The following is an 18,296-nucleotide window of genomic DNA, read 5'->3' as shown; positions in this document are numbered from 1 at the left end:
GGTTATAATTAATGACAAGCGAGCATCACTGCCAGTTAAATTGGCTAAATTAATGACAGCACTGACGTCACGGCCAATATTTAAAAAAGGAACGTCATATGAGGGAACCTGACATTAACCTAACAAAAAAATATCATGGCCTACTGCGTGTTGAAAATAATTGTGGCCACCAAGGACTCGAAATTTTTTAAGCCAAAATAAACCACGAAAAATTTCGCGGTTCTTTCAAATTCGTTTTAAAATAAATCATAGCCCCCCCCCAATTATTCTTATTATTAGATTACAAAATGTATGTGTACTTGTTTTGACCTGTTTTTCCTTTTTCAGTCCAAAGAGTCATCGAGTGTGTTAAGTTGCGACATTTCGACGGACGATAAATACATAGTGACGGGATCTGGAGACAAAAAAGCCACCGTGTACGAAGTGATCTATTAAGTATCTCATGTGAAAGTGTTGTCGGGGCCATCACCAAACACAAGACTCAAAAAACGTACCTACATCGATACAATGAGATAATCTGACGATTCGAAAGAAATTTTAATACTGACTTGAGTACATGACATTATTTTAATAAAACCTGCCTGTTGCCTATTTAATTAAACTTGTAAATTGAATAGTGTAGGTACAGCTGTATCATTAAGTAAATTGAGTAAACAGGAAACAAAGCAGTGATAATTATTTATGTTCTATTTTATTTGTGACTAATGTACAATATTTGTTATTTGTTTACTCAAATGTTGTTATTATGTGTGTGAATTAGATGTCTAAAACGGCACAAGTGATTCAATTACTTACAATAATTGACATTTCATTACTTTCTTGATGTTATTACGAAACAAAGATTACGTAGCATATTTTTCGTAATTAAATAAAAATAATTATATTACGACTCATGTTTTATTTACTCGTCAAGAACAAAGTTAGACTGTTTTAAAAATCGGGTTTTCGGAAAACTTGATCTCTGCGGCGGGTGTGAACTGCTCGAAGATGATGATCTCGTTCTCGCCTTGCTGGAGGAAGGGCCCGGGTAAGTAGAGCGATTGTTGTGGACCAATCAGGGCGTGCCTACCAAGAACAAACCCATTGACGATAACAATCCCTTTATCCCACTCTTGCATGTCAATGTAGGTATCAACTGCGTCATCCTCAAGAGTAAAAGTCCCTCGGTACAACCCAGGACCGTTTGCCAGACCTCCATCAACAGAATTCCACTGGAACACCTGCGTATTCCAAGACTTCTTAAATTCCAAAGGAATGATGCTCCAAGAGGACGTCAGTTCCTCGTTATTTAGATACACAGAGTTACTGTCTATCAAACCTTTGAACTGTTGGTACAAGTTTCCAAAATTAGCGCGGCCCCAATTCTCTATAACTATATCTAAAGTGGCATCTTCGATGTCCGTTGACGTCAGGGTGATATTCGAATTAGCTTGTCTGTAGTACCCGAAACTGTTAAGATCAGAGCTGCTTGATAACGAATCTGAGACCAGAACACCGTTGATCAGAATCATCACGGTGTCACGAACGTGACCGGTGATAGTCAACACGGAATCAGCTGGGATGTTCAGGCTGTACTGTCGATAAACCGTGTACCCATAACTTTGCCCAGAACCGTCGTTTATGGGCAGCTGTTCCATTGAAAGAAGCGTGTCGCTGGTGACGATATCAGGCACTAGTTTGGTTATTTCGTCGAAGCTGAGTTGTCCCTCTATGGTGACAGAAGGGTACGCAACCCTCGGTACTAACTCGGGTTGGTCTGGAGTGAGCGTCTCCACGGGATTGTATTTTTTGACCAATTCCTTCACTATCTCGTATTTACCTGTGTAGTCACCAGCTTCTGATAACGGCGCGTCGTAATCGTAACTCGTCGTCGTCGGTTGATATCCCGAATTATCCCCAGCTCCGATATTCGCTCCATTAAGAAACCCGAAATTGGTACCACCGTGGAACATGTACATACTCGCCGACGCAGGATACGCCAAAATCTCGTTATAAATCCCGTAGAAAGTATCATTGTCTACGGTATGGTGCGACTCCGACCAGTGATCAAACCACCCAGTCCAGTACTCCATCACCATGATGGGTTTACCCGGCTGCATGTTCTTCAAAGTATCGAAATTCCACGTCGGACTCCCCCCGAAATTCACGGTCTGGAAAATCAAATCCGGGAGAGTACCCGACGTCCCAGCGCTCGCCCCATCCGACGAAACCAACAACTCCACAATCCCTTGATCCCTCAACAAATCATGCACCTGCCGAATATACTCCAAGTCCTTCGTAGGCGCAGATCCGTACTCATTTTCAACCTGAACCGCGATAATCGGGCCACCTTTAGTAAACTGGAGATCGGTGAGCAATGGCAGGAGTTCACCGAAGTACCGCGTGACGTACCCCATGTAAGTTTGATCGGACGTTCTCACTTTAATGCCTTCTTCGCGGAGCAACCAGCTAGGGAAACCTCCCCATTCCCACTCGGCGCAAATATAGGGACCCGGACGCAGAATCACAAACAGATCTTCTTCTTGGGCGATCTTGAGGTAGGTTTGTAAGTCGAGGAACTGCTCCATGTCGGTACCACCGCTCCCGAAGTCGAAGCGACCATTCTCGGGTTCGTGTAAGTTCCACGATACGTAAGTTTCAAGAGTGTTCAGACCTGCGGCTCGGAGTTTACGAATGCGGTCCCTCCAGTGCTGCGGAGGGATGCGGAAGTAGTGCATGGCGCCGCTGAGGATGGTGATGTTCTTGCCATTGAGGGTGAAGTAGGGTTGGTCGACGGAGAGGCCCGAGGTAATACCATCGGCGGTGTAGTACTCGTATAACGTTGGGAGTTGGGCGCTGGTGCACGCCACCAGGAGCACGAAAACGACAAAGCTTAAAAGAATAAGTTGGTACTTTTACAAGCGAGAGTGAGGGTACTTACTGGTGTAGCATGGTTTGGACGCACACGGGATGTGTAAAGTTCAACGAAAGTACACTTTATATAGAGGTTTATTGATGGTATCGGGTTTATCTCGAGTGGTCAAAAACAACCAAATAGTACGATTTTATCGAAAACAATCATCTATTGTGAAACAATCGGAATACATGGAAAATTATTGAAGATGTTTATGGAGTGTTGAATATAGAATCTTTGGAAAATTTCACTTCAGCTGCGGGTTGGAATTGTTCGAAGATGATTATTTCGTTGTCTCCTGCTTGTAGGTATGGACCAGGTAAGTATAGTGCTTGTTGGGGACCTATGAAGACGTACCGTCCCAGAATAATCCCATTTACTATTACCACCCCCTTGTTCCACGTGCGCATGTCAATAAAACTATCCCTGTACCCATCTTCAGATTCCTCCAGAGTCAAAGTCGCTTTATAAAATGCAGGCCCGTAATCTAGATCCACAGGATTCCAATCAGTGATACCGTTTATCCAGTCTTTGTGGAACTGCATGGGATAAATCACCCACGAGGTCAATTCCTGGTCGTTCAAATAGACACGATTGTCCTGTGTCAGTCCTTTAAATTGTTGGTAGAGATTACCAAAGTGGACGCGCCCGAAGTTCTCAATGACGATGTCCAAAGTGGCGCCTGTCAAATCCTCCGTGGTTAGAGTAATTGTGGAATTTTCCATCCTCCAGTAACCAAAATCGTTGAAATCGTCACTACCGGTCAAACGATTTGAAATCAAAACCCCGTTTAACAAAATCATGACGGTATCACGAACATGACCTGTAATAGTCAACGTGGAACCAGCTGCAATGTCTATATTTTCTTGACGATAGGTTATGTAGCCATAACTTTGACCAGAGTCGTCGTTTATGGGCAGCTGCTCCATCGATAGTGTTGTGTCACTTGTTATAGAGTCATTCGACCTCGCAAGAATATCGTTGAAAATCAGTTGACCATCGAGTGCCAAAGTTGGGTACACTTCTCTCTCGACCAACTCAGGCGGATCCGGAGTTAGTGTTTTGACCGGATTATACTGTGCCAATAGTTCTCTAATTATATCGTATTTAGGGCTATAGTCACCAGCTTCCGTAAGAGGGGCATCGTAGTCATAACTGCTCGTGATCGCTTGGAACGCGGAATTATCACCCGGTCCGTTGTTAGCCCCATTCATGAAACCCCAGTTGGTACCACCGTGGAACATGTACAAGTTGACCGACCCTGGATAAGACACAGTGGCTTCGTAGTTCGATCTGAAGGCACTAGGGTCAGTAGTGTGGTGATCCTCAGACCAATGGTCAGGCCATCCCGGGTAAAATTCCATACACATTAGAGGCTGCCCGGGTTGGAGTTGTTCAAGGACACCGAAAGAAGCAGCCGGGTCGGAACCAAAATTGGCAGTTTGGAATAAAACTCCGGGGAGACTACCACTAGTACCACTGCTAGCACCATCCGACGAAACCAACAACTCCACAATACCGTTGTTTCGCATCAAATCCACCAGTTGTTGAAGGTACACCTTGTCACCGTCGGCATACCCGTACTCATTTTCCACTTGGAACGCTATAACGGGACCTCCGTTCGTGAATTGGTACTCGGCAAGAACTGGCAACAACTGGTTAAAGTACCGCTCCACGTACTTCATGTATGTTTCGTCGGAGGTTCTAACTCTCATATTCTCCCGAAGCAACCAACTAGGAAAACCACCCCATTCCCACTCCGCGCAAATATAAGGTCCCGGACGTAGTATAACCAACAAATCCTCTTCCTGCGCAATCGACAAGAACCTCCCAATGTTCCCAAAATCTTGCAACTCGGTTCCAGATTCCCCGAACTCGTAGACACCGCTTCTGGGTTCGTGGATATTCCAAGCTACGTACGTTTCAACAGTGTTTAGACCCGCGGCTCGAAGTTTCCGAAGACGGTCCCTCCAGAGTTGGGGTGGAACCCGGAAATAGTGTATAGCTCCACTATAAATGAAAATTTCTTTGCCATTGAGGGTGAATTGGGGTTGGTCTACCCCGAGCCCGGACGTGATTCCATCACCCGTGTAGTACTCGTAGATGGTTGGTAAGTCGGCGACGCACGAGGCCAAGGCGAGCAGTAGATGGAAAGCTAGGACACTTGAAATTTTATATTAGTTGTTTATGTGTTGTTTGTGTACTTACTTTCGCCCCATTTTGTGTTTTTACCAGATTAGTTGTGACTGTCAACGGTTAAGTGCGTGTTTAAGTGATGCTGGGGTTGTTATATAGCACTATCTTGAGTGATGATTTTGAGTTTTTCAGACGATAAAGATTTTTATTTCAGTGAGTTATTTAATTAAAGATTGTCATCAAAATATAAAAATAAACAGGGAATAAGGTCATATTGTTTATTACAAGTTTGTTGCTAACTGTGTTTATCTTGAGTGATTAGTAACAAACAAGAAACGTACACAAACAAATTCTTGACAATTTTTAAGGTGTATTGAAAATCGTATCTTTAGAGAACTTACGGCACCTGCGGGTTTGAAGTGTTCAAATATAATTATTTCGTTGTTTCCAGGCTGGAGGAAAGGTCCTGGTAGGTATAGGGTCTGTTGAGGACCAATGAAGGCATACTTGCCAAGAACAAACCCATTGACTATCACCAAACCCTTGTCCCATTCACTCATATCAACGAAAGTATCAGTAATATCTTCAATGTGGATCAACGTGGCCTTATACAACCCTGGTCCTTTTGGTAGATCACCATCTTGCTCAGAATTCCAACCACTTAGCTCATTATTAAACGACTTTTTGAATTCCAAGGGTGAAGTTTTTGCCATTGAGTGTGAAGAAAGTTAGATTCCGAGGTGTTTCCGTCAGATGTGTAATATTCGTACATACTTGGTGGGTCGGCGCATGAGGCGAAAGCGAGAAAGAACTGGAAGACTAAGGTACTTAAGAGAGAGTACTTAGTAATTGAATTTGCGTCTGTTTTGTTTCCATTTTGGGTTTCAACAAGATTGTTCACACTTCAACAGTCGATAGGTAAATGTGTTTGAATTTTTTTGTGCTAAATTATCTTGAGTGCAGATGATAAATAGAATGATATCGTTTGTTTATTGAAATAATATGTACTTCAAAAATACATATAATGGAGAAATTGACAACAAACTCTTACGGGTTACTAAATATGGCATCTTTGGAAAATTTCACTTCAGCTGCGGGTTGGAATTGTTCGAAGATGATTATTTCGTTGTCTCCTGCTTGTAGGAAAGGACCTGGCAAGTACAGTGTTTGTTGGGGACCAATGAAGACGTACCGTCCCAGAACAAACCCGTTCACTATTACCACTCCCTTGTTCCACGCGCTCATGTCAATAAAAGTATCCCTGTAACCATCTTCAGATTCCTCCAGAGACAAAGTTGCATTATAAAATACAGGCCCGAAATCTAGATCCACAGGATTCCAATCAGTGATACCGTTTATCCAGTCTTTGTTGAACTGCAAGGGATAAATCAGCCACGAGGTCAATTCCTGGTCGTTCAAATAGACACGATTGTCCTGTGTCAGTCCTTTAAATTGTTGGTACAGATTACCAAAGTTGACACGCCCGAAATTCTCAATAACGATGTCCAAAGTGACGCCTGTCAAATCCTCCGTGGTTAGAGTAATAGTGGAGTCTTCCATCCTCCAGTAACCAAAATCGTTCAAATTGTCACTACTGGTCAAACGATTTGAAATCAAAACTCCGTTTATCAAAATCATGACGGTATCACGAACATGACTTGTGATAGTCAACGTGGAACCAGCTGCAATATCTATATTTTCTTGACGATAGGTTATGTAGCCATAACTTTGACCAGAGTCGTCGTTTATGGGCAGCTGCTCCATCGATAGTGTCGTGTCACTTGTTATAGGGTCAATCGACCTCGAAAGAATATCATTGAAAGTCAGTTGACCATCGAGTGCCAAAGTTGGGTACACTTCTCTCTCGACCAACTCAGGCGGATCGGGAGTTAGTGTTTTGACCGGATTATACTGGGCCAGTAGTTCTCTAAGTATATCGTATTTAGGAGTATAGTCACCAGCTTCTGAAAGAGGGGCGTCGTAGTCATAACTGGTCGTGGTGGGTTGGAATCCGGAATTATCACCAGGCCCGTTGTTAGCTCCATTCAAGAAACCCCAGTTGGTACCACCGTGGAACATGTACAAGTTGACCGACCCTGGATAAGACACAGTGGCTTCGTAGTTCGATCTGAAGACACTAGGATCAGTGGTGTGGTGACTCTCAGACCAATGGTCAAGCCATCCCGGGTAAAATTCCATGCACATTAGAGGTTGGCCGGGTTGGAGTTGTTCAAGTACGCCGAAGGAAGCAGCCGGGTCGGAACCAAAATTGGCAGTTTGGAATAAAACACCAGGGAGACTACCACTAGTACCAGTGCTAGCACCATCCGCCGTAACCAACAACTCTACAATACCGTTGTTTCGCATCAAATCTACCAGTTGTTGAAGGTACACCTTATCACCGTCGGCATACCCATACTCATTTTCCACTTGGAACGCTATAACGGAACCTCCGTTCGTGAATTGGTATTCAGCAAGAACCGGCAACAACTGGTTAAAGTACCTTTCCACGTACTTCATGTATGTTTCGTCGGAGGTTCTAACTCTCATACTCTCCCGAAGCAACCAACTAGGAAAACCTCCCCATTCCCACTCTGCGCAAATAAAAGGTCCCGGACGTAGTATAACAACAAATCCTCTTCCTGCGCAATCGACAAGAACCTCCCAATATTCCCAAAATCTTGCAACTCGGTTCCAGATTCCCCGAACTCGTAGACACCGCTTTTGGGTTCGTGTATATTCCAAGCTACGTACGTTTCAACAGTGTTTAGACCCGCGGCTCGAAGTTTCCGAAGACGATCCCTCCAGAGCTGGGGTGGAACGCGGAAGTAGTGCATTCCTCCACTATAAATGAAAATTTCTTTGCCATTGAGGGTGAAGTGGGGTTGGTCCACGGAAAGTCCAGAGGTGACTCCATCACCGGTGTAGTACTCGTAGACGGTTGGTAAGTCGGCGGCGCACGAGGCCAAGGCGAGCAGTAGATGGAAAGCTAGGACACTTGAAATTTTACATTAGTTGTTTTTGTGTTGTTTGTGTACTTACTTTCGCCCCATTTTGAGTTTTAACCAGATTAGTTATGACTGTCAACGGTTAAGTGTGTGTTTAAGTAATGCTGGGGTTGTTATATAGCACAATCTTGAGTGATGATTTTGAGTTTTTCAGACGATAAAGATTTTTATTCCAGTGAGTTATGAATTAGAGATTGTCAACAAAAAAAAATAAATAACGAGGAAATAAGGTCATATCGTTTATTACAGATTTGTTACTAACTGTGTTTATCTTGAGTGATTAATAACAAACAAGAAAAATACACAAACAATTTCTTGACAATTTTTAAAGTGTATTGAAAATCGTATTTTTTGAGAACTTCATCGCACCTGCGGGTCTGAAGTGTTCAAATATGATTATTTCGTTGTTGTCAAGCTGGAGGAAAGGACCTGGTAGGTATAGGGTCTGTTGGGGACCAATGAAGGCATACTTGCCAAGAAGAAACACATTGACTATCACCAAACCCTTGTCCCACTCACTCATATCAAAGAAAGTATCAGTAATATCTTCACCGAGGGTCAATGTAGTCTTATACAACCCTGGTCCTTTGGTAAATCACCATCTTCCACAGATTTCCAACCACTTAGCTCATTATTAAACGACTTTTTGAATTACAAGGAATAAATCAACCAGGAAGTTAATTCTTGATCGTTCAAGAAGACATGGTTCTCGTCCACGAGCCCCTTAAGTTGATGGTAAAACAGGCCACCATTAGCACGCTCCCAGTTCTCGATGACGATGTCTAAAGTAACTTCGATTAAATCAGGGATACTTGGTTAAAGTAATTGTTGAATTGTCTAACCTCCAGTAACCAAAGTTGTTCAAATCGTCACTGCTTGTCAACGGGTTTGATATTAAAATCCCGTCTATTAGAATCATCACGGTGTCCCGAATGTGACCCGTGAAGATCAAAGTAGAGTCCGCCGAAAAGCTCAAACCTTGGGGATAAATGAGGTACTCATAACTTTGGCCAGAGTTATCATTTATGGGCAGCTGCTATATGGACCGAGTGGTACTACTTGGTATAGAATCGTCAAATTTAGAAAGAATGTCGTTTAGACTTAGTTGACTCTTAATTGGTACCGCTGGATGGGTTTGACGCTCGATTAGTACAGGTAGTTCCGGTGTCAGGGTTTGTATTGGGTTGCACTGTTCTATTAACCCTTTAATCATGTCGTACTTGCTGGTATAGTCGCCATCTTCAGTCAATGGTGCGTTGTAGTCGTAACTGGACGTGGTTGGAGCAAGTCCTGAGTTATCCCCAGGCCCGATGGTTGCACCATTCAAAACACCCCAGTAGGTACCACCGTGGAGCATATATAAATTAACCGACGCAGGATACGTCAAAGTCGCTTCGTAATCTCGTCTAACCGAACCGTCAGACTTGGTATGGTGACTTTCCGACCAGTGGTCGAACCACCCTGAGTAAAACTCCATCGCCATTAGAGGTTCTCCGGGTTGCATTTCTTCAAGTGCCCCTAATAGCTCGACTGGATATGATTCATAATTCGCAGTCTGGAACAAAAGTCCTGGAAGAGTACCCGCAGTTCCTCTCTTCGGACTATCAGCAGTCACTAGCAACTCCACGATTCCATAGTGTTTGAAAATGTCATACAACTGTTGAAGATACACTTTATCATTTGTCGGACTACTCCCACACTCATTTTCGACTTGAAACGCAACAATCGGACCTCCATTTGTAAATTGGTACTTTGCAAGAATCGACAACAACGTGCTCAAGTACCGCCCCACGTACCTCATGAACGTCTCCTCGGAAATTCTCACATTGAGATTTTCGTATTTAAGCAACCAACTGGGAAAACCTCCCGATTCCCCTTCGGCAAAAAAGTACGGTGCTGAACGTGGCATTACCAACAAATCTTCTTCTTGAGCAGCCGCCAAGAACCATTTCTGGGTTCGTAGAGGTTGCCACGGTGTTTAAACCAGAGGTTCGTAATTTGCGTTAACGGTCTCTTCAGTACTGTGGAGGGATGCGGAAATAGTTAATTTCACCACAATAGAGGGTGAAGAAACGACGGTTTCGCACTTCAGCAGTCGATAGGTCAATATGTTTGATTTTTTTTTTTGTGCTAAATTATCTTGAGTGGAGGTGATAAATAGATTGATATCGTTTGTTTATTGAAATAATACTTCAAAATTACTTATAATAGAGAAATTGACAACAATCTCTTACGCATTACTAAATATAGCATCTTTGGAAAATTTCACTTCAGCTGCGGGTTGGAATTGTTCGAAGATGATTATTTCGTTGTCTCCTGCTTGTAGGAACGGACCTGGTAAGTATAGTGTTTGTTGGGGACCAATGAAGACGTGTCGTCCCAAAACAAACCCGTTCACTATTACCACCCCCTTGTTCCACGCGCTCATGTCAATAAAAGTATCCCTGTAATCATCTTCAGATTCCTCCAGAGTCAAAGTTGCTTTATAAAATGCAGGCCCGAAATCAAGATCCACAGGATTCCAATCAGTGATACCGTTTATCCAGTCTTTGTTGAACTGCAAGGGATAAATCATCCACGAGGTCAATTCCTGGTCGTTCAAATAGACACGATTATCCTGTGTCAGTCCCTTGAATTGTTGGTACAAATTACCAAAGTTGACACGCCCGAAATTCTCAATGACGATGTCCAAAGTGACGCCTGTCAAATCTTCCGTGGTTAGAGTAATAGTGGAATCTGCCATCCTCCAGTAACCAAAATCGTTCAAATTGTCACTACTGGTCAAACGATTTGAAATCAAAACGCCGTTTATCAAAACCATGACGGTATCACGAACATGACCTGTAATAGTCAGCGTGGAACCAGCTGCAATATCTATATTTTCTTGACGATAGGTTATGTAGCCATAACTTTGACCAGAGTCGTCGTTTATGGGCAGCTGCTCCATCGATAGTGTTGTGTCACTTGTAATAGGCTCAATCAACCTCGAAAGAATATCGTTGAAAATCAGTTGACCATCGAGATTCAAAGTTGGGTACACTTCTCTCTCGACCAACTCAGGCGGATCCGGAGTTAGTGTTTTGACCGGATTATACTGCGCCACCAATTCCCTAAGTACATCGTATTTGGGGGTATAGTCACCAGCTTCTGAAAGAGGGGCGTCGTAGTCATAACTGGTCGTGATCGGTTGGAACCCGGAATTATCACCCGGTCCGTTGTTAGCTCCATTCAAGAAACCCCAGTTGGTACCCCCGTGGAACACGTACACGTTGACCGAGCCTGGATAAGACACAGTGGCTTCGTAGTTCGCTCTGAAGATACTAGGGTCATAGACGTGGTGATTCTCAGTCAAATGGTCAGGCCATCCCGGGTAAAATTCCATACACATTAGAGGTTGGCCGGGTTGGAGTTGTTCAAGAATGCCGAACGAAACATTCGTTTCGGAGCCAAAATTGGCAGTTTGGAATAAAACTCCGGGGAGACTACCACTAGTACCAGTGCTAGCACCATCCGCCGTAACCAACAACTCTACAATACCGTTGTTTCGCATCAAATCCACCAGTTGTTGAAGGTACACCTTATCACCGTCGGCATACCCATACTCATTTTCCACCTGGAACGCTATAACGGAACCTCCGTTCGTGAACTGGTACTCGGCAAGAACCGGCAACAACTGGTTAAAATACCGCTCCACGTACTTCATGTATGTTTCGTCGGAGGTTCTAACTCTCATACTCTCCCGAAGCAACCAACTAGGAAACCCCCCCCATTCCCACTCTGCGCAAATAAAAGGTCCCGGACGTAATATAACCAACAAATCCTCTTCCTGCGCAATCGACAAGAACCTCCCAATATTCCCAAAATCTTGCAAATCGGTTCCAGATTCCCCGAACTCGTAGACACCGCTTCTGGGTTCGTGAATATTCCAAGCTACGTAGGTTTCAACAGTGTTTAGACCCGCGGCTCGAAGTTTCCGAAGACGGTCCCTCCAGAGTTGGGGTGGAACGCGGAAGTAGTGTATTGCTCCACTATAAATGAAAATTTCTTTGCCATTGAGGGTGAAGTGGGGTTGGTCTACCCCTAGCCCGGACGTGATGCCATCACCCGTGTAGTACTCGTAGACGGTTGGTAAGTCGGCGGCGCACGAGGCCAAGGCGAGCAGTAGATGGAAAGCTAGGACACTTGAAATTTTACATTAGTTGTTTTTGCGTTGTTTGTGTACTTACTTTCGCCCCATTTTGTGTTTTAACCAGATTAGTTAGTGACTGTCAACGGTTAAGTGTGTGTTTAAGTAATGCTGGGGTTGTTATATATATGACTATCTTTTGAGTGATGATTTTGAGTTTTTCAGATGATAAAGATTTTTATTCCAAATAAAAAAATAAATAAAAGGGGCATAAGGTCATATTGTTTAATACAGGTTTGTTGCTAACTGTGTTTATCTTGAGTGATTACTAACAAACAAGAAAAATACACAAACAATTTCCTGACAATTTTTAAGGTGTTTTGAAAGTCGTATCTTTGGAGAAATTAGGGCACCTGCGGGTTTGAAGTGTTCGAATGTGATTATTTCGTTGTTTCCAGGCTGGAGGAAAGGTCCTGGTAGGTGTAGGGTCTGTTGGGGACCAATGAAGGCATACTTGCCAGGAACAAACCCATTGACTATCACAAAGCCCGTGTCCCACTCATTCATATCAAGGAAATTATCAGTAACATCTTCACTGAGGGTCAACGTGGCCTTATACAACCCTGGTCCTTTCGGTAGATCACCATCTTACACAGAATTCCAACCACCTAACTCATTGTTAAATGACTTTTTGAATTCCAATGGTGATGTTTTTGCCATTGAGGGTGAAGAAAGGTTGGTCCACGGAGAGTTCGGAGGTGTTTCCGTCGGATGTATAATACTCCTACAGACTTGGTGGGTCAGCGCATGAGGCGAAAGCGAGAAAGAACTGGAAGACTAAGGTACTTAAGAAAGAGTAGTAGTTGAATTTGCGTCTGTTTTGTTTCCATTTTGGTTTTCAACAAGATTGTTCGCACTTCAACAGTCGAAAGGTCAAAGTGATTTATATTTTTTGTGCTAAATTATCTTGAGTGGAGGTGATTAATAGATAAATAGGTTGATATCGTTTGTTTATTGAAATGATACTACAAAATTACATATAATGGAGAAATTGACAACAAACTCTTACGGGTTACTAAATATGGCATCTTTGGAAAATTTCACTTCAGCTGCGGGTTGGAATTGTTCGAAGATGATTATTTCGTTGTCTCCTGCTTGTAGGAACGGACCTGGTAAGTATAGTGTTTGTTGGGGACCAATGAAGACGTGTCGTCCCAAAACAAACCCGTTCACTATTACCACCCCCTTGTTCCACGCGCTCATGTCAATAAAAGTATCCCTGTAATCATCTTCAGATTACTCCAGAGTCAAAGTTGCTTTATAAAATGCAGGCCCGAAATCAAGATCCACAGGATTCCAATCAGTGATACCGTTTATCCAGTCTTTGTTGAACTGCAAGGGATAAATCATCCACGAGGTCAATTCCTGGTCGTTCAAATAGACACGATTATCCTGTGTCAGTCCCTTGAATTGTTGGTACAAATTACCAAAGTTGACACGCCCGAAATTCTCAATGACGATGTCCAAAGTGACGCCTGTCAAATCTTCCGTGGTTAGAGTAATAGTGGAATCTGCCATCCTCCAGTAACCAAAATCGTTCAAATTGTCACTACTGGTCAAACGATTTGAAATCAAAACGCCGTTTATCAAAACCATGACGGTATCACGAACATGACCTGTAATAGTCAGCGTGGAACCAGCTGCAATATCTATATTTTCTTGACGATAGGTTATGTAGCCATAACTTTGACCAGAGTCGTCGTTTATGGGCAGCTGCTCCATCGATAGTGTTGTGTCACTTGTAATAGGCTCAATCAACCTCGAAAGAATATCGTTGAAAATCAGTTGACCATCGAGATTCAAAGTTGGGTACACTTCTCTCTCGACCAACTCAGGCGGATCCGGAGTTAGTGTTTTGACCGGATTATACTGCGCCACCAATTCCCTAAGTACATCGTATTTGGGGGTATAGTCACCAGCTTCTGAAAGAGGGGCGTCGTAGTCATAACTGGTCGTGATCGGTTGGAACCCGGAATTATCACCCGGTCCGTTGTTAGCTCCATTCAAGAAACCCCAGTTGGTACCCCCGTGGAACACGTACACGTTGACCGAGCCTGGATAAGACACAGTGGCTTCGTAGTTCGCTCTGAAGATACTAGGGTCATAGACGTGGTGATTCTCAGTCAAATGGTCAGGCCATCCCGGGTAAAATTCCATACACATTAGAGGTTGGCCGGGTTGGAGTTGTTCAAGAATGCCGAACGAAACATTCGTTTCGGAGCCAAAATTGGCAGTTTGGAATAAAACTCCGGGGAGACTACCACTAGTACCAGTGCTAGCACCATCCGCCGTAACCAACAACTCTACAATACCGTTGTTTCGCATCAAATCCACCAGTTGTTGAAGGTACACCTTATCACCGTCGGCATACCCATACTCATTTTCCACCTGGAACGCTATAACGGAACCTCCGTTCGTGAACTGGTACTCGGCAAGAACCGGCAACAACTGGTTAAAATACCGCTCCACGTACTTCATGTATGTTTCGTCGGAGGTTCTAACTCTCATACTCTCCCGAAGCAACCAACTAGGAAAACCCCCCCATTCCCACTCTGCGCAAATAAAAGGTCCCGGACGTAATATAACCAACAAATCCTCTTCCTGCGCAATCGACAAGAACCTCCCAATATTCCCAAAATCTTGCAAATCGGTTCCAGATTCCCCGAACTCGTAGACACCGCTTCTGGGTTCGTGGATATTCCAAGCTACGTAGGTTTCGACAGTGTTTAGACCCGCGGCTCGAAGTTTCCGAAGACGGTCCCTCCAGAGTTGGGGTGGAACGCGGAAGTAGTGTATTGCTCCACTATAAATGAAAATTTCTTTGCCGTTGAGGGTGAAGTGGGGTTGGTCTACCCCTAGCCCGGACGTGATTCCATCACCCGTGTAGTACTCGTAGACGGTTGGTAAGTCGGCGGCGCACGAGGCCAAGGCGAGCAGTAGATGGAAAGCTAGGACACTTGAAATTTTACATTAGTTGTTTTTGCGTTGTTTGTGTACTTACTTTCGCCCCATTTTGTGTTTTAACCAGATTAGTTAGTGACTGTCAACAGTTAAGTGTGTGTTTAAGTAATGCTGGGGTTGTTATATATAGGACTATCTTGAGTGATGATTTTGAGTTTTTCAGACGATAAAGATTTTTTTTCCAGTGAGTTATTAATTAGAGATTGTCAACAAAATAAAAAAATAAATAAAAAGGAAGTAAGGTCATATTGTTTAATACTGGTTTGTTGCTAACTGTGTTTATCTTGAGTGATTACTAACAAATAAGAAAAATACACAAACAATTTCCTGACAATTTTTAAGGTGGTTTGAAAGTCGTATCTTTGGAGAAATTACGGCACCTGCGGGTTTGAAGTGTTTGAATGTGATTATTTCGTTGTTTCCAGGCTGGAGGAAAGGTCTTGGTAGGTGTAGGGTCTGTTGGGGACCAATGAAGCCATACTTGCCAGGAACAAACCCATTGACTATCACCAAGCCCTTGTCCCACTCATTCATATCAAGGAAATTATCAGTAACATCTTCACTGAGGGTCAACGTGGCCTTATACAACCCTGGTCCTTTCGGTAGATCACCATCTTACACAGAATTCCAACCACCTAACTCATTGTTAAATGACTTTTTGAATTCCAATGGAGATGTTTTTGCCATTGAGGGTGAAGAAAGGTTGGTCCACGGAGAGTCCGGAAGTGTAATACTCGTACAGACTTGGTGGGTCGGCGCAAGAGGCGAAAGCGAGAAAGAACTGGAAGACTAAGGTACTTAAGAAAGAGTAGTAGTTGAATTTGCGTCTGTTTTGTTTCCATTTTGGTTTTCAACAAGATTGTTCGCACTTCAACAGTCGTTAGGTAAATGTGATTTAAATTTTTTGTGCTAAATTATCTTGAGTGGAGGTGATAAATAGATTGATATCGTTTGTTTATTGAAATAATACTTCAAGATTACACATAATGGATAAATTGACAACAAATTGTTACGGGTTACTAAATATAGCATCTTTGGAAAATTTCACTTCAGCTGCGGGTTGGAATTGTTCAAAGATGATTATTTCGTTGTCTCCTGCTTGTAGGAACGGACCTGGTAAGTATAGTGTTTGTTGGGGACCAAGGAAAACGTGCCGTCCCAGAACAAACCCGTTCACTATTACCACTCCCTTGTTCCACGCGCTCATGTCAATAAAAGTATCCCTGTAGCCATCTTCAGATTCCTCCAGAGTCAAAGTTGCTTTATAGAATGCAGGCCCGTAATCTAGATCCACAGGATTCCAATCAGTGATACCGTTTATCCAGTCTTTGTGGAACTGCATGGGATAAATCACCCACGAGGTCAACTCCTGGTCGTTCAAATAAACACGATTGTCTTGTGTCAGTCCTTTAAATTGTTGGTACAGATTACCATAGTTGACACGGCCGAAGTTCTCAATGACGATGTCTAAAGTGGCGCCTGTCAAATCCTCCGTGGTTAGAGTAATAGTGGAATTTTCCATCCTCCAGTAACCAAAATCGTTGAAATCGTCACTATTGGTCAAACGATTTGAAATCAGAACCCCATTTATCAAAATCATGACGGTATCACGAACATGACCTGTAATAGTCAACGTGGTACCAGCTGCAATATCTATATTTTCTTGACGATAGGTTATGTAGCCATAACTTTGACCAGAGTCGTCGTTTATTGGCAGTTGCTCCATCGATAGTGTCGTGTCACTTGTCACAGGGTCGTTCGACCTCGCCAGAATATCATTGAAAATGAGTTGACCATCAAGTGCCAAAGTTGGGTACACTTCTCTCTCGACCAACTCAGGCGGATCCGGAGTTAGTGTTTTGACCGGATTATACTGCGCCACCAATTCCCTAAGTATATCGTATTTAGGGGTATAGTCACCAGCTTCTGAAAGAGGCGCGTCGTAGTCATAACTGGTTGTGGTCGGTTGGAACGCAGAATTATCACCAGGTCCGTTGTTAGCTCCATTCAAGAATCCCCAGTTGGTACCACCGTGGAACATGTACAAGTTGACCGATCCTGGATAAGACACAGTGGCTTCGTAGTTCGATCTGAAGACACTAGTGTCAGTGGTGTGATGACCCTCAGACCAATGGTCAAACCATCCTGGGTAAAATTCCATACACATTAGAGGCTGCCCGGGTTGGAGTTGTTCAAGGACACCGAAAGAAGCAGTCGGATCGGAACCAAAATTGACAGTTTGGAATAAAACCCCGGGGAGACTACCTCTAGTACCACTGCTAGCACCGTCTGACGTAACCAACAACTCTACAATACCGTTGTTTCGCATCAAATCCACCAGTTGTTGAAGGTACACCTTATCACCGTCGGCATACCCATACTCATTTTCCACTTGGAACGCTATAACGGGACCTCCGTTCGTGAATTGGTACTCGGCAAGAACCGGCAACAACTGGTTGAAGTACCGTTCCACGTACTTCATGTACGTCTCGTCGGAGGTTCTAACTCTCATATTCTCCCGAAGCAACCAACTAGGAAAACCGCCCCATTCCCACTCCGCGCAAATAAAAGGTCCCGGACGCAGTATAACCAACAAATCCTCTTCCTGCGCAATCGACAAGAACTGTCCAATATTCCCAAAATCTTGTAACTCGGTTCCAGATTCCCCGAACTCGTAGACACCGCTTTTGGGTTCGTGGATATTCCAAGCCACGTAGGTTTCAACAGTGTTTAGACCCGCGGCTCGAAGTTTCCGAAGACGGTCCCTCCAGTGTTGGGGTGGAACGCGGAAGTAGTGCATTCCTCCGCTATAAATGAAAATTTCTTTGCCATTGAGGGTGAAATGTGGTTGATCCACGCCAAGACCAGATGTGATGCCATCACCCGTGTAGTACTCGTAGACGGTTGGTAAGTCGGCGGCGCACGCGGCCAAGACGAGCAGTAGATGGAAAGCTAGGACACTTGAAATTTTATATTAGTTGTTTTTGTGTTGTTTGTGTACTTACTTTCGCCCCATTTTGTATTTTAACCTGATTAGTTCGCGACTGTCAACGGTTAAGTGCGTGTTTAAGTTATGGTGGGGTTTTTATATAGCGCTATCTTGAGTGGAGAT

General features: G+C 43.6%; 7 protein-coding genes and 1 pseudogene across 8 annotated transcripts in view; 1 reads left to right on the top strand and 7 right to left on the bottom strand.

The window, feature by feature from the left end:
- The window catches only part of LOC135142770 (protein groucho), a 176,801-nt gene extending 175,956 nt beyond the window's left edge, over positions 1-845 (top strand). For both annotated transcript variants that reach the window (XM_064074516.1, XM_064074515.1), the window contains one exon: positions 328-845. In XM_064074516.1, coding sequence (XP_063930586.1) covers positions 328-435 — 108 coding nt within the window. In that variant the 3' untranslated portion in view covers positions 436-845. The remainder of the gene's footprint in view (positions 1-327) is intronic.
- Positions 846-878: 33 nt separating this feature from the next.
- On the bottom strand, positions 879-3,009 carry LOC135142771 (beta-galactosidase-1-like protein 2). Its single transcript, XM_064074517.1, has 2 exons — positions 2,921-3,009; positions 879-2,871 (listed from the first exon to the last, which is right to left on the bottom strand). The coding sequence occupies exons 1-2, from the start codon at positions 2,929-2,931 to the stop codon at positions 921-923; spliced, it is 1,962 nt and encodes a 653-aa protein (XP_063930587.1). The 5' UTR covers positions 2,932-3,009; the 3' UTR covers positions 879-920.
- Positions 3,010-3,037: 28 nt separating this feature from the next.
- On the bottom strand, positions 3,038-5,207 carry LOC135142772 (beta-galactosidase-1-like protein 2). The gene is made up of 2 exons (XM_064074518.1): positions 5,102-5,207; positions 3,038-5,056 (listed from the first exon to the last, which is right to left on the bottom strand). Exons 1-2 carry the CDS (start codon positions 5,110-5,112, stop codon positions 3,106-3,108), a joined length of 1,962 nt encoding a protein of 653 aa, XP_063930588.1. The 5' UTR covers positions 5,113-5,207; the 3' UTR covers positions 3,038-3,105.
- An 849-nt stretch (positions 5,208-6,056) lies between these two features.
- Positions 6,057-8,560, bottom strand: LOC135142790 (beta-galactosidase-1-like protein 2). The gene is given in 3 exon segments (XM_064074536.1): positions 6,057-7,659; positions 7,662-8,018; positions 8,407-8,560. Coding segments are annotated over 3 exon segments (2,094 nt in total). The 3' UTR covers positions 6,057-6,076.
- A 279-nt stretch (positions 8,561-8,839) lies between these two features.
- On the bottom strand, positions 8,840-9,946 carry LOC135142789 (beta-galactosidase-1-like protein 3). The gene is made up of 2 exons (XM_064074535.1): positions 9,094-9,946; positions 8,840-9,015 (listed from the first exon to the last, which is right to left on the bottom strand). The coding sequence occupies exons 1-2, from the start codon at positions 9,944-9,946 to the stop codon at positions 8,840-8,842; spliced, it is 1,029 nt and encodes a 342-aa protein (XP_063930605.1).
- Positions 9,947-10,267: 321 nt separating this feature from the next.
- LOC135142788 (beta-galactosidase-1-like protein 3) lies at positions 10,268-12,302 on the bottom strand. Its single transcript, XM_064074534.1, has 2 exons — positions 12,264-12,302; positions 10,268-12,218 (listed from the first exon to the last, which is right to left on the bottom strand). Exons 1-2 carry the CDS (start codon positions 12,272-12,274, stop codon positions 10,268-10,270), a joined length of 1,962 nt encoding a protein of 653 aa, XP_063930604.1. The 5' UTR covers positions 12,275-12,302.
- Positions 12,303-13,158: 856 nt separating this feature from the next.
- LOC135142842 (beta-galactosidase-1-like protein 3) lies at positions 13,159-15,263 on the bottom strand (annotated as a pseudogene).
- An 858-nt stretch (positions 15,264-16,121) lies between these two features.
- Positions 16,122-18,267, bottom strand: LOC135142841 (beta-galactosidase-1-like protein 2). The gene is made up of 2 exons (XM_064074616.1): positions 18,190-18,267; positions 16,122-18,144 (listed from the first exon to the last, which is right to left on the bottom strand). The coding sequence occupies exons 1-2, from the start codon at positions 18,198-18,200 to the stop codon at positions 16,194-16,196; spliced, it is 1,962 nt and encodes a 653-aa protein (XP_063930686.1). The 5' UTR covers positions 18,201-18,267; the 3' UTR covers positions 16,122-16,193.
- Positions 18,268-18,296: the final 29 nt, after the last annotated feature.

Source organism: Zophobas morio, unplaced genomic scaffold (genome assembly GCF_036711695.1).
Source record: "Zophobas morio isolate AGI-343-1 ecotype UQ-CSIRO unplaced genomic scaffold, CSIRO_AGI_Zmor_V1 ptg000054l, whole genome shotgun sequence".
Taxonomy (NCBI): Eukaryota; Metazoa; Arthropoda; class Insecta; order Coleoptera; family Tenebrionidae; genus Zophobas; species Zophobas morio.
The sequence above is the reverse complement of the archived record's forward strand: the minus strand, read 5'-3'. Positions and strand labels throughout refer to the sequence as shown.